The sequence below is a fragment of the Peromyscus californicus genome, unplaced genomic scaffold, assembly GCF_007827085.1.
Source record: "Peromyscus californicus insignis strain IS unplaced genomic scaffold, ASM782708v3 Scaffold_4__1_contigs__length_199733344, whole genome shotgun sequence".
NCBI classification, from domain to species: domain Eukaryota; kingdom Metazoa; phylum Chordata; class Mammalia; order Rodentia; family Cricetidae; genus Peromyscus; species Peromyscus californicus.
This window is the reverse complement of record NW_026294562.1, coordinates 150,388,821-150,404,851: the sequence shown is the minus strand read 5'-3', so window position 1 is coordinate 150,404,851 and position 16,031 is coordinate 150,388,821. Positions and strand designations below refer to the sequence as shown.

Genomic DNA, 16,031 nt, shown 5'->3' with positions numbered 1-16,031 from the left:
AAGTTAGTCATTATTAACTTCCAGTCATCTGCTGCAGATTCGAATTGTCATTGGCATTGTGATGCAGAAATCCAGAGCACAGCTCTAGAGCATCTGTTGATGCTTGACTTCCCACTGCTGCTTCCTGGCCCTGAACTCTCTGTTCATTGTTCTGACATACAGCCTTTGCGTCTGTTTTGCAAGTTGCTGTGGGAGGAAATATTTAAAATATATATAGTACTTAGCATAGTTCCTGGATTATAGTTAATAAAAGTTATTGTTCCATTTATAAAGGTTGGTGAAATTGTTCATTTTTTATGAAACTTGTTAGGGGCTAAATCATACACTGCTCTGAAGAAGGTTAGTAGTGAGTTGTAATCGATAGTGTGATCAACAAGGGGCCATGGAGATGTTGGGACAGGAGGAAAGGGTGTGTGAGTACAGTGTAGCCTGATTCCACAGGCATGACCCAGTGTTGGGTGACTAGGTCATCAAGGTGTTCTGTTTAACCAATGTGATCATTCTCAAAGAGGTTTGATCAGTGTGAGCAGCCCAACACATCCTCAAAGAACAGAGTCAGTGTGTGTAATGGAAAGATCCTTGGATTAGAAATCAGGAGACCTGGCTCCTCTTTGGGCATCAGGAGACCTGGCTTCAGCTTCTGGCTGTTCCACTGGTAGGAAACATGCCCAAAGTCACTCAGCTATCTGTTCTGGGCTTGCTGTCCTCAACTGTAAATGAAAGGGTTGGAGGGGATGCTCTTTAATATCCTTTCCAGCTCCCCAAATCTAAGTTTCAAAGAAATCTGAATCTGGGGATTTGGTTTGGGTTAGTTTAGGCCAACAATAAGCATAAATAAGCAAAAGAATTATAAATGAATAAATTTTTAAAGAATAAGATTATCTTTTTAAATATTTATTAGTAGTTGTAGCAAATGAAATTGATGGTTTGTGAAACTTTCCAGACAAGGGATCCTGAAGGGATAAAAAACTGTAGCTATTGAATACTACTTTTGAGTGGGCTGGAATTCATCTGAAATCGATAGAGACTTAGACCCCAGGGTAACACCTTCATGATAATTTGGAAAGGAGTCTAAACACTTGAGACTGTTTAAAATGGTAAAACATCTGGAGGTAGGAAAATAAATATGTTTTGTATAATAATGAAAGAAGAACAGACGAGTGGCTTTATTGGAAGATGGCTTTCTTACACATAGTAGTAACTCTCAGTGTGCACTTGCATTGGAAATGCAGATGTAAAGTTATTTATTCTTGTAGCGCATTTATTGGGCTTGCAAAGGACCTGGGCTTGGTTCTCAGCACTCATACCATCTGTAACTCCGGTTCCAGGGGATATATTGTCCTCTTTTTGCTTCTGTGAACACTGCACACACATGGTACACATAAACTCACACAAGGACACACATATGCATAGATAAAAATAACAACTAAATCTTTAAAAATTATTATCTTTTTACCAACTGAGAAATAGTCACCTGTTTTATTCTGTAGCTCTCTCTCTCAGGTCTTAGCTTTCATGTACTTGGAACCTAAAGCTGTCTTGGTGACGGTCTCCATGTTGGTCCTGTTTCCATAAAAAACACCAAATTCTTTAGTGAGACAGAAATGTAAAGCTTTTAGATTTTTGCTCTCCTAGGGTCATACTTGCAGAGAGCTTTCCTGACTCTATTTTCAGATATTTGTTTAAAATGTAACTTTTAAAATATGCTTTTTAAGGAAAGTCAGTGATTTAACTTTGATATTTCTGATCCTACACATAAACTGTCAATTGGCGATGGATTATTTTTAGAAGGACAATTTATTTTAAGATTATTTAAAGACCAAAAATTGTTTGATGAGTAAGAGAATGCTTGTTTTGCTGATAGACCAATATTCACATTCATGTCTCCAATGTGACCTGAGATGTTATAATTTTCAGATACTGTAATCTTGCTTAATCAGTAGCAAAAATAAATACCACTAAAGAATTCTAGGCATAGAGATAAAGATACAATAATAAACTGTCAGTCAACCTCAGTTTATGTATTAATGCTGGTTTTCCTGTGGGCAGCATGCTAGTTGAAGTGGCCAACATGACTCCTGAGAAGGTCACTGGATGTTGTTTCCACCTACTCACATGTTCTTGGGTATCTTACAGGAAGTAATCCCTGTAGCTCTGCTGCATTTCCTGATAGTAGTTGGAACCATGGACTAGATTTGTAATAAACATTTAGAAAAGACAGAGCTGGGTCCTGAAGATCCCACCATCTTCAGTAAGAATGTGTCCTGGGCTGCCACTGACATGGCAACTCCTGTTACTCACTGCTAACATTAAATACACATGTTCTGTCTGTACTGTAGGCTGTCAACTCTGTTTCTTTTACTCATGAACCAAGTGTTACTCACTCATTATGTATGTCTCTACAAATATACCATAATACCAAAAGCTTATGCCAGCAAATCTCGAGGAAATTTTTAATTATTGCTTTGAGCGTGGAGAGTGTTAGTAAATGAACAGCCAGCCCCAGGTGATAGCAGTAATCCATGATGTAGAATTAAGCACATCTAACTCTATGATTTGTAGCAGAACTTCTGAGGATATTGTTGGTCTCACTTTGAGACAAATGTACTAACAAATTACTCATCTCACTTGAGCTTTTACATATTTTAAAAATAATGATTTCCCTTTGTCATATATTAGTTTTGTTCCATGATATTAAGGGAAGCGACTGGCACTGTATTTTTAAGAAAGACTTGTGTGTTAAAAAGAGTTGCATCAAGACTTAGTTGCATCAAAAAGAGTTGACATTTTTATTAATGGCTGTAGGCCTTCAGAATGAAGACTTAAGTGTTTATAGCTACCTAGGGATTTTGAGTAATTTCTAAGTTACTCCAAAAGCTGTTATGCTGAATTGACTTTACTTATATTAAGAAAATGTATTGAGCCGGGCAGTGGTGGTGCATGCCTTTAATCCCAGCACTCGGGGGCAGAGGCAGGCGGATCTCTGTGAGTTCAAGGCCCACCTGGGCTACAGAGTGAGTTCCAAGAAAGGCGCAAAGCTACACAGAGAAACGCTGTCTCAAAAAAAAAAAAAAAATAAAAATTAAAAATAATTTAAAAAATAAAATGTATTGATAGTTGATACTATGGCAAATTCCCCTTTTCTGACTTTTCTACAAGGAAAAGAAAATTTAGTGGTTCCCAGTTTAACATGAGTGATATGTGTTTTAGTTTTTCAGTTATTTCTAAAAATCTACTTCATTTTTATTTATTAAAAAGTAAACCGCTATCTGTTGAAGCTAATTAAACACAGCTGCCGTCCAGTGAGCTTGGGACAGGAGGTTCTTCCTTTATTGGGTTCTTTTCTTCCCAGAGCCTCATGTTCTTGTGTAAGTCAATAACAAGTCTGTTTCACACTCTACAAAATTTAGTCTTGAAAATACCAAGTAATTTGAGATAAGGTGTTCATTATCAAAAATGTTTAATAATTTGTATTGCACTAGAAAATAAGTCATGTTTGAGGAGTTCTCTACTATTAAAAATAAATTAATGTTGAAGGTGCAGAGGGCATTAGAGTGGAGTTTGGTACTGTAGCATCAGGATTATCTTTAGACATTGAAACTATACCAGCTTTCTTCTGCAGTGTTCAAAGCAGACATTAGAACATGACTTAGTCATCTTCTTAGCCATGGTCCAGACTCCCTGTTCATTTCACAGACTATTACCTTCAGTCCCAAGATCATCTTTTTCTAAAAAGACTTCTGTGATATTTCTATGTAAAAAAAGAAAACAATAACAATTTCATTTAGGAGAATGCTCTGCTGTAGGAAATAGTCACTGTATGTTCATTAAATATTGAAATTGTCAAGCCGAATGGCTGAGAGCATAGACTTTGAACCTGGAAGGCCTGGGTCAAAGGCTGAAATTCCTCTATGTGCTAATGTGTGGATTTGTTTAAAAAAGGGGGAAGGGCATAAATAGTAACACGCACTCTATGGTACTGTGAGCATGCCTGCCTGCTGCACTGTGTCCAAATGTCAAATGTGAATATTAGATACAGTCTCTTCTTTGGGAATCTAGTACTGCTATTTTTTTTTTTTTGAGAAAAACACATCCCTTTTTACTCCTGTAGAAGATAAAGGGATTCTTGCCCCCATACTCAGGTAGTGCCAGTCTAAAACATTTTATAGATTGAGAGCCAGTCTTTATGCAAACTATGTCAAATTTTTTGGAAGCTATTGTATATTGATGTATATGAGCACTCGTGCTGGTTTTAGTTACCCAATTCTTCCCTAAAAATACTGAGGCTGATGCTAATTTCATTCATTTAGTCTACTGCTATAAGGGGCAGTGACCTACCATGGTACTCAGTCAGACTCCTTGGTCCCTATCTACCAGCCAGCTATCAGTCATTACTGAAAGGATGCAAAATCAGAGTTCACTACTGTAGATTCAGAAAATAATCATATAACTCCAAGAGCAGAGTACCTCAGATTGACCTTCAAGCCCATGGCACATATGGGCTGAAGCATCTGATAATCCAAGATGGTTCAGTTATGCCGTCTATCACTCTTCATTCTCTAAGCATGCTTTGACATGGGACAGGTAGGGCAATTGCTACTAAGAATGTGTCAGTGTGCTGACTGCAGAGACACCTTGTATAGTGTTTATACTATGATATGTGAGGTACCTAACACAGCAAGATAAAGAAGGCCTGATTCGTGAAACAGGGATCATTAATTACATGTTAATTTTACCTAAGGAATTCATTCTTCACAGCCTGCGTATATGGATTTGTTATGGGCAGTCTCAACTGGCATTATATCCTGCCTTTTCCTTAAACACTGTTAGTGGTATGTGTGGAATGTAAGCGAAGTAGTGTATCATTCCATAAAATGTTATAACTGACTTCTTACAATTATACAGCACATTGAAAATATATATTTAATGAGTCTTAATAGATGGATGGAAAATATATTACATGTAAAGGGTTTTTAAAAATAGAACTTCTCAGTCTTGTATTTTCCCTTCATTTGAGGCAGTCCATTTCAACTATAAAGTATATAACAGTCTCTGTTTTAGCCAAAAAACCCACCTTTCTAAGCTATAAAATACACAGAATTGAAAGCTGACACCTAATATATTCTTCATTGGATACAGATGTTCAGTGTAAAGTTTTTTTCAAGTGTTCACAGAGAGCAGGACAAAGGACACTTGTGAGTTCCAAAGCAAATCAAGTGAAATGTGTAACTCTGGGCAAATTTCTGATGTCTCTTTGATGAAAACTATGTTTCTTTTCTGTATTAAAAATTCTTTTCAATTTATTATAATCATCTAGTCATTTGAAAATATGAGAAGGAATCTTTACATTGCTGTGGAGTTTAACTAAATGAGAACACATCAAGCTCCCTTCCAGAGGTAGAATATCTTCTAAGCAATTCATAGAAGAATCATTCAACAAAATCAGTTAAGAACTGGGTGTAAAATTTGTTCATTTTGATACTTCAGCACATCTCAGTAAACTGACAGTTTTAGGCAACTATCTGGTACTTATGTGTCATGCCTGTTTGCAAGATTCTTCTCATTCGCCTAATATTGTGAGCATAGCGTACAATCTGTCCTGCTTGCATTTTGTGTTTCAAGACTCCTATGTTCATTTCTCAGTTGACTGAACTCCATGCAATTCTGAAATAAAAGCAGCCTGCACAGGCTAACCTCTGCGGTCAGCACATAGAGTACTGTTGCTTTGCCACCTGCAGAAGTCATTATCTTAACCAGAGGCTAAAAAGTGAGCTATCCGGCAGGGAAAAAGAGAATGTAAGAATTAACTCCCTTTCCCTCTTATATACCCCCATCCACATTGCACGAAAGTCATTTCAAACAGATGTTTTTAAAATTCAAACAGTGAATACTGTCAGTCTAAACAAGTGGTTTATCTGTGTCTCATTTTGGCTATATTTAAGTGTCTATGGAATTGCATCACCTGCATTTCTCTTAAAATAAAATAGGCTTGTATGTACCCCAATGTTTTGTCAAGGTTTTTCCAGAAGTTTTATTTGTTAATTTACATGCTTGCTGATTGCATTTACCCAGTGCCCATCACAATGCACAATGCTTAACTCTGTAGGAGATTTCATTTTTAAAATGTATGTATTTGTAGACAAGGTCTTGACCTTGAACTAGTCCTTCTTCCCATGCCTTCTGAGTGTTGAGATTATAGCTGTGCAGCATCAAACCTGTTGTTTGTAGTGCTCAGAGTGGGACCCAGGGCTTTGTATATGCCAGGCAAGCGCCATACCAACCAAGCTACATTCCAGTCCGGTAGGAGATTTAAAAAGACACATCTCAAGAGGTTTCTATCATATTGAGGAAAGTAGAGCTTTACACAAAACATATTATTTGTGAAAGAAGAAAATGCTTGATATGCACCTAAAACAAAAACTATTTGTGAGAATGACTATACAGAAGAGAGTAGTGAGCCCTGGTAAGTCACTTCCAGGAGGCAGAGTAAGGGGAGATGGAACTCATCCAGTGAGAGAGCAGGACACTGAAAGCATGCCAGGAAGAGTAGAAAGTCTGTGAGGTGTCCGATCAAGGCTGTATGTGGACCACAGGCAGATGGAATCGTTTGATCACAGATGTGCTTAGAGGCATCAATGGAGGCCATTGGGTTGGGATATATTGGATAGATATTTTTTGCAAGGTAGAAGTGGGATCAAGAACATTAGTAAAGGTGTCTGAGTGAATACTGAATCAGGAAAGATGGTGTATAGCACTGAATAGTGACTGCAGACCTAGGAAATAGCCCCTATTCTTGTGGCCATCATGTCAGTCATCAGACCATGATGGCACGGACAAAAAGAGACAGCTTGAAACAGCAGGATTTGTGACTTTCAAGTCGTGGGAAATTAAGGCAGCCAGAAAGCACTGACAGTGAGGACCCGTGCAAAGGGGAGGGCTTAGGGAAGAGGAGTTGTGACAGCTATGGAAAGGCACACGTGGTGGTTCTGCTTCCATGGTTGGGGTTCATGGAGCTAAAGGGGGTTGAACTCCTTAGGATGTGATAAAGATGTTTTGAAATTATGTTGATGATTGTGCATTTCTGAATATATGCACAGCATTTGAATTATGTACATTAAAATGGCAAATGATAAAAGATACAGAGTAAATCTCCCTAAAGTTATCTCAAAATGAAAATGAAAAGGGAGAAAGAAAATACACTCTGGGGGTCATCTCAGAAAAGGAAATGACTGTCTGGGATCCAGTCAAGCGTGGAGATGATGGGTTGAGGACCATAAGCTTATGAGAGTAGTGGTAGCCCTGTGAAGGTCACCTCCCACCTGTGGGGGAGGGAGGAGCAAAGCTGAGCTCTGGAATTGCCATCTCAAGGCTGCCCGCAGAGGGGATGCTCAAGTGGCTTTTATTCGTTTACCTAGATTTTGATCTTTTGCAACAATATTACCTGAATCTTAATCAAGAATATTGCATTAATACAGATTAGAAATGAGGTTTAATATAGTTTAGATGAGGTTTAGTGGCCTTTTTATTGGAGTTGTCAGTGATAGTTCATGTACTATAGTTCTGTTTAGAAAGAACCAAAGAGTTTTTGTTTGTTTATTTGCTTATTGTTTCGTGTGTGTGTGTGTGTGTGTGTGTGTGTGTGTGTGTGTGTGTGTGTGTGTGTATGTGTTTATGCACATGCCTGTCTGGTGGTTGGTTCACATGGGTGTGTTTGCCTAAGCTCAAGCTTAAGGAGGGGTCAGAGATCCACATCAGACATCTTCCTCAGTTGCCCTCTAACTTATTTTTAGACAGGGTTTCTCACTGAACTGGGAGCTCACAGATTCAGCTAAACTAGTGCTAGCAAACCCCGGAGAACCTCCTGCCTCTGCCTCCTCAATGCCAGGGTTAAAAGCCTGTACCTCAGTTTTTTCTTTACAAGCCATTCCCCTCTCTCTTTCTCTCACACACTCCCTCCCTCCCTTCCTCCCTCCCTCTCCCCTTCCTCCCTTTTTCCTTCCTTTTCATTCATTCTTTCTTTTTTTTTTACATGAGTGCTAGGGCTCTGAACTCAGTTCCCCAAGCTTGCATGTCAAGCACTTTACAGTTGAGCCATCTCCTCAGCCCCTTTTGATTTTCTTTTCTTTTCTTTTTATTGTAGCTGGCCTTCAACTTCAAATGTAGCCAAGGATGATCTGGAGCTTCTGATCCTCCTGCCTCTACCTCCTGAATGCTTATATATGCTTGATTATAGTTGTGCGCCACCACACATGGATGTTCTTACGTGTTGCTGGGGAGTGAATTTCTGCTGTAATGAGTACTGAACAGATACTCTCACAATTGAGCTATTGTTGTAAATAGATATATTGCAGATATGAAATACCAGTCTGCTTTGCAGGCCAAAACGATTTAATGGACTACCAAGGATGATAAATGAACAAATCAGAGAGACCCAATATCTTTACATACTGAGAGGCAACATGCATTTGTTTCTAATACATTTTGTTTTCTGTAAATTTAGAATTCCTCAGAAGGCTGGTTCTTTGAGTTTCATTGACTGGTTTTCATTTTGTCTGGTTGCTAAATGGTGTGAATTTTGTCAAATTAACGTGAAATACAACTTTTGTACTGTTAGAATGAATATAAAATGTTGAGATTCCAAACATAAAATGCTAAATAAACCATTCTTATAGTCAGTCCCCATTTCAGGGAATTCACTAGGAATGAATAGAAGCAGCTCCTAATGAAATTCTGCTCTTTAGTGGGACTCTGCTGCCCATGCTAGGGGAAGAATGTTTTTGTGATACTCTTTTGTGTTATTTCAGGGAAAGAGATAACAGCAGAAACCTTCATGGAGAAGTTGGATAATGGTGCCTTGCTCTGTCAGCTTGCAGCAACTGTGCAGGAGAAATTCAAAGAGAGCATGGATGCCAACAAGCCTGCCAAGGTAAAGTCCCCAGGCACAAGGCGCTGCTAAGAGGCAGGTTCTCCTGTGTGGAGGGTCTCCATGCAGAAGACATTGCAGAGACAAGTATACCTGAAGAGAGTGTCCCTAATGCAGAAGACATTGCTGAGAGATGAGCACTCCTAAGTTAGGGTCCCCATGCAGAAGGCACTGGTGAGAGATGGGTACTCCCATGTCGGGGGTCCCCATGCAGAAGGTACTGCTTAAAGCCAGGTCCCCTGCAGCTTGGGTCTCTGTGCAGAGAGAGCAGGTATTTAGTCTTGCAGTGACTTCGGAATAGGATTCAATGTGAAAATTGGGTGTGAACGAATGCATCAAAGTCTGCAGTAACAACAAAGCACAGAAGCTAGTTTATAATTAGGGAACATGCAATCTCCCTCTTAATTATATAAATTATGTAATCCTTTCAGTAAGTCTAATTAAAGGAAAGCTATGGAAAAGGGATGCTATTTCAAGAGGGCATTGTGTATAAACTGGCTTCATCTGAAATACTGTCAACAAACAGTATAGATATAACTGCATCATCAGGCAATGGAAAATAAATAAGCAGAAAGATTTGCTGAAGAGGTCTTGTTTCCAAAAGCAGTATGTCAGAATACTGCTGTAAGCCATCTGGAATGCAATTTTTGTGTTTTAGTAAGGAGGATCATTGAACTAAGTAACTTTAGGCAAATTATTGTACATTTTTATTTGCTCAATTTTTGGGGGTCTTAGTTCTAATCTTTTTAGCTGTTCAAGAACATTGAGAAAATATCATATTTGTTAATTTTGAATAAACAAGAAGAATAATAATTTTTCTGATTTCTAATGTGTAAGGGAAAGAAGAAAAACAAAGTTAGATAATGTTGAAGACAGCTTACAGGGTGATGAGACACACAATTTATAAATGGTCCCTGCATCTGTGGTGGCGCAGAGGTGCAGTGCGTGTGCGTGTTTATCATCAGGCACTTAGTTTGATGGATTGGACTTTTATACATATGTAAATATATTTCTATTGTTGAGGGTTTTTTAAGTTTTTATTAACAGATGTTGATTATGCATACTAATGAGTTTCACTATGGCATTTTCTTATTTTATATCACTCTAAATTACTGTGTACTAAACCAACCCTGAGTCCCAGTGGCTTTTCTTAATGCAGCTCTGTGATGCTGTCAGTTCACCCAGCACCTTCCAAACACTCTTACTGTGAGTCCCACCTGACTGTTGTTAGATTGTAACCCTGCCTGAATGTGCAGTCTGCTTCCCTGTGGGATGCTTCCTGGGTGCATTCCTCAAAAGCTACCCAGGAGACTTATGCTCTGTGCTGCATGATAACTGATGCTTTTTCTTTTCTCGTTTTCTCTCTCGATTGGAAGGTTGCAGATTCTGAGGGATTTTCACAGCTCCTCTGGCTGGGAAGCATCTGAGCAAGACTGTAACAGACACCTCCTTCCGCGAGTCTAGTTCTAGATGCCCTTGCTTCACCGTGGAAAGTACTTTATATAATGCTTTATATTAGACAGTTGTCCTTATACTGTGAGCTTTACTGTAATGGAACAGACCTCCATTTAGTTTAGCAGCGAGAAAGCATATGTTGAAAGGAGGCCAGTTTGTACAGAAACTTTAAAGCAGTCAGCGAAGAGGAAAATGGCATGTGACTAGGCTTCATTGACAGTCCTATCTCACCATGTACAGGTGTTGCTAACCTGCATTTTTGTTGGGAACAAAAAGACTAGAGCCCAAGGTCAGGATCACACAGAGGAAATCTACTCTGCCAAGAATACTGTGGAGTTCGTTGGTTTTGTTGGTTTTGGAAGATGACTTTTTAATTCAGAAGCAAAGGTGCACAGGGCTGTAATCCTGCAACAGTGAGTGTGAGATGGGCTCAGAGCATGGGTCTGGAGTTCAGGGACTTTGCCTGTGTACTGGGTTAGCGTGAGATAGCTCATGCTATCTGTTAATTGGCTGCGTCTGCGTCTTAGTTCCTATCTGTAATATGGAATTAGCACTAATTACTTATAACCTAGTAATTGACAGCTCTGGATAAATAGCATATACTTTGCTGTGTGAACAATTGCAGCATTTTCAAAAGATAAAAATCAAAATTGTTACTATCACAGTGGCGATTATTATTCACAAGTATGTTTCTGCTTGAAAACTGCTGTTCCATCTAGCAACATCCCTTCCCTACATGAAGGAGAGTTAACAGACCCTTAGTGAATATTTTAGATTAACTCGAAGAAAACAGTGCTTTGTAAATATCCATATTTAGCATAACAGCCCCTGTGAGCACATCTATAGACATGCACCCCAGTCTTCATGGAAATGCACAGACAATGTGGGGAGTGTTGAGGTCAAGAGTTTTGTTACAACTGTTTTCTTTTGAAACCTATTTCTGTAATAAAATTATCAAACAAATGTTGCTAAAGTTTTCCTGCCTGGCCCACGGTCAGGGCAAATCTCTCTCACCTGCCAGTCCCACAGCCACTCAGACCCGACCAAGTAAACACAGAGACTTATATTGGTTACAAGCTGTATGGCCGTGGTAGGCTTCTTGCTAACTGTTCTGACAGCTTAAATTAATCCATTTCTATTAATCTATACCTTGCCACATGGCTTGTGGCTTACCGGTACTTTACATCTTCCTTGTCCTGATGGCGGCTGGCAGTGTCTCCCTCACCCAGCTTCCTGTTCTCTCAATTCTCCTCTCTGTTAGTCCCGCCTATACTTCCTGCCTGGCCACTGACCAATCAGTGATTTATTCATTGACCAATCAGCAACACATTTGACATACAGACCATCCCACAGCAAACAAAAGTAACAAAATAAAAAATTTCTTGCAAATTCATGAGAACTGGAGTCACATTTTATAAAATTTGGATTTTTTCAATCCCAGTCTTTTTCTGTGGTTGTGATAAACTTATTTTAGTGCACAAACACAGCTTTGGTTTTTAAAGAGAAGATTAAAATTTAGTATCGTTTCACATCTGCTGCTTGAGATCCCTAGCTTAATTTGAGTCCATTGGCACAGCAGTTCTTGACTGAATTTTCTTTGTGTCTTTGACAGAATGTATGTATTTTACAGTGACTTCTAAAATCAAAATAGCATGCACCACTTTGCCTGTGAACAAAACAGCATTTTCAAAAGATGAAAATCAAAATGGTTACTGTCACAGTGACCATTATTATTCATAAACATGTTTTTGTCAAACTGTGTTTTTTTAAATGCAGCTTTTCTCCATCGTGAAAACAGAACATAGGAGAGTTGGGGCGCTTGGAAAGTGGAGGCGACAGGATGAGGTATTCACTGTAGCTGGAGTTTTCTCTCCGGGTCCCGCTAAGCCCCGACAGTCCGACAGCCCACTTATAAAATAAACACACAGACGCTTATATTATTTACAAACTGTATGGCCACAGCAGGCTTCTTGTTATCTAGTTCTTCTATCTTAAATTAACACATTTCTATTAATCTATAAGTTGCCACGTAGCTCGTGGCTTACTGGTACCTTACATCTAGCTTGTCATGGCAGCGGCTGACAGCATCTCTCTGCCTCAGCCTTCCTGTTCCCAGAATTCTCTTCTCTGCTTGTCCTGCCTATACTTCCTGCCTGGCTACTGGCCAATCAGTGTTTTTTTTTTTTTTTTGGTTTTTCGAGACAGGGTTTCTCTGTGTAGCTTTGCGCCCTTCCTGGAGCTCGCTTTGGAGACCAGGCTGGCCTCGAACTCACAGAGATCCGCCTGGCTCTGCCTCCCGAGTGCTGGGATTAAAGGCGTGCGCCACCACCGCCCGGCACCAATCAGTGTTTTATTTATCAACCAATCAGAGCAACAAATTTAACATACAGAACATCCCTCAGCAGTTCACAGTCCTCCTCATTGTATGTAGAGTTCAAGGCCAGCCTGGGCTGCATGAAACTGTATCTCAGAGGGGGGCAGAGAGGGAAGAAGGGGGAGAGAGATAGAGATTGCTTAGATTATACAACATTGTGTTACTCTTCAGTATAAGTCTATATTAAATGATAATGAACTAAAACCTAGGGGTTAGGACTACATTGACTATTTTCCAGAGGGAAAAAGACCCTCTCAGTTGTGGATATGTAACAATTGTGCTACAGCATTATGTCTATTCTGTGTTTGTGTGTATGTCTCTGTGCATGTCTTGTGTGCATGTGTATGTTTGTATATATGTGTGTATATGAGTCTCTGTGTGTGTGTGCATGCGCGTGAGTCTGGGTGTGTAAGTGTGTGTGTGTATGTGTCCTGTGCACATGCATTTGTGTGCATATGTGTATATGGGTGTGTGTCTTTGTATGAGTGTGTGCATGTATGTGAGTGTCAGTGTTTGCGTGTATCTGTGTGTTTCTGTCTGCATGTATGTGTGTCTGTATATGTATGTGTTTGTGTGTGTGTGTTTGTGTCTGTATATATGCGTGTTATATGTGCCTATGTATTCTGTATATATGTGTGTTTGTGTATGTTTGTGTGTGTGTTTGTATGTGAACTGTGTATATGTGTGTGTTTCATATCTGTGTATGTTTGTGTGTTTGTATGTATGTGAGTGCATGTATGTATACGTCAGCATATGAGTGTGCCTGCATGATTATGTGTTAGTGTATGTATAATGTGTATGTCAGTGTGTGTGTCTGTGTATATATGTGTACATGTATGTATAATGGATATGTCAGTGTATGCATGTATGTATCTGTGTGTGTGTGTGTGTGTGTGTGTGTGTGTGTGTGTGTGTGTGTGATGACTATCCTACATTTCATACTGAATTAGGAACAATGACAATGTCAGTAGATGAGCTTGTCAGCTTTTCCTCTGAATTAATTAATGACATCATATCCAGGAAGCCCTGAGTGATTTCTTCTAGTGGTTTTAATTTCATCTTCTCATTTCCAAGCATTTTTTTTTTTTTACTTCTCTTTATTGATGGTTCATTTGGGAGTTTTACAGCTGGGTAAACATGTTTGAACAAGTGTGTGAAATCTGCTACATTCGCGGTTTTCTATATTAAGAATTATTTAATGCTCTCAATTCTGAAAGCAAGTTTAGATATATGATAGGCAATTTATAGAAAATGTTTCAGCTGTAGACTGAGACTCTTTCATGCCTGCTTTCATTTGGTGAGACACTCCACTTATGAAGAAATTGGATTCTGTAACTCACCTCTAAGAGCATCAATATGTTCAGTTTAGAACCAACTTCTCTAGGGTGTTAAAAGTTCTGCCTTTACTTGGTAGGCGGCTCCCTCATATAGTATGGTTGCGATAGAGATAACAGAATCACGTGGTAAATGTATGAAAATATCTGAGCCACGTCTCTGACAGTTTAATGTAAATTTTGATTTAATTAGTGTATGTATCAGAAGATGACAAATTTTCAGTATCAGTCTGAACATCACAGGATTTGAGGTTCTTGATGAAATGAAATCTAAACCTAATCTTTCTAATATCCTATATTTCAGATCTTGGTTTTGCTTGTGTATATGTGTGCAATATCGATAGTGTGTGTGAGCATGGTCACATGTGTGTGTACATTTATGCCTGACTTCTTGGATGGTTTTCTACCGTGTGTCTTGAGGCTGTGTTTCTCACTTGAACTCAGAGTTGCTTCAGTTTAGCTAGTATAGCTGGGCGGCCTGACCTGGGCATCTGACTCCCAGGATCTGGGCTTCCAGGGGGACTATAATGTCCACCTGGCCTTTACGTTGATGCTGGGACTCAGTCGGATCCTCACACTCGTGCTGAGTTTGGCCACTGAGCCACCTTCCAACCCTCCATTGCCCTAAGAGGATGAAACTAAAACAGACGACAAGCCCACGCTTGTTGATTCGATTGCATGCTTTCTGACTTTAGTTCAAGTGCCCAAACTTGGCATCTCCAGTAAAGAGGGTGATCCTTGCACATCCTGGTCCAGGCAGGCTTCCCTTGTGTATTTCCTGTGCTCCTTCCCACCAGTCACAATTCTACTGATTTGTGTATAAGACTGATGATGGGGTGTCTCCCCAGGGCTCGGTATTCAAAGGGTCCAGTCCCCTTGGCTCCCAACATTCTTTTCCACTTACTGATTTAAGAGTTGCTGCCTCGGACATCAGTGTCTCTCTGACTCCAGAGGCTCCTGGGTGGTTAGATCTGTTTGAAGCATGTGTTAAGGGGGAGGGGTGAAGTCCTTTTACCTAAGAGAAGGCTACAGTAAGTACAAAGAAGGAAGTGAACCTCCCACATTTAATCCCTGCTCAGGGGAAAGAGCACCCTGGTCAGAGGAGGCATTGGTCACACCCTGCCTCCGCACAGAGAACCTGGTCTCCTGAACTGAAGGATAGCACTACCACAGGATTCTGTGCACCCCAGAGTTAAATAAGCAATAAATGTGGACACTTTCTTTCTTTAAACAAACAAACAAAAAACTACCTGTTCTTTTTGTTTACAGAACATCTTTTCATTGGCACCAGGCTTCATCTCACTCCTGTGAGGTCTTCAACATTGGAGAAATCTAGTCTTGTTTTGATAACTCTGACAAGAAAGCATGTTGAAAGCAATAGATGATATTTTAAAGAAAGAGAAACGATTAAATTAGAGTCATTCACATTTAATTATGTATATGTATGCATATGTAGATGTGTATATTTGTATATGTTTATAATATTAACTGCTAGTGTAGCTAGGTTGAAGAGAACTTGACAAGTGTGTGTGAAACCTTAGACTTGACTGCCCCCCCAGCAACACACATACACACACACACATACATACACACAAACCCAAAAATAGATAAAACAACGTTAAACTTACAAGTGAGTTCCAGGAAAGGCACAAAGCTACACAGGGAAACCCTGTCTCGAAAAAAAAAAAAAAATGTCTTGTTCAGAATGTGATGTACTAGGACTAAACAGAAAGTGAACCATGATGACCTGGATGATGATCTGGAAGGAATATGGGTAAGCATGTGTGGAAATAAACGATGTGGGGTGAGGCAAAGAGAAAATAACCGAGTAGAAAAGTTAGTGATAAACTCTAATTCCTCAAGATTTACAAAGTAAAAACATCACAAATACATTAAAGTAAATATTTCCAATAAATTAAAATTCTCTCTCTGTTTTCTTAATTTC

The 16,031-nt window shown here is 39.4% G+C and overlaps 1 protein-coding gene across 9 annotated transcripts in view; it reads left to right on the top strand.

Moving 5' to 3' along the window:
- Gas2 (growth arrest specific 2) overlaps nucleotides 1-16,031 on the top strand; it is a 144,593-nt gene that overhangs the window by 37,685 nt on the left and 90,877 nt on the right. For all 9 annotated transcript variants that reach the window (XM_052760560.1, XM_052760564.1, XM_052760566.1 and 6 more), the window contains one exon: nucleotides 8,805-8,926. In XM_052760560.1, coding sequence (XP_052616520.1) covers nucleotides 8,805-8,926 — 122 coding nt within the window. The remainder of the gene's footprint in view (nucleotides 1-8,804; nucleotides 8,927-16,031) is intronic.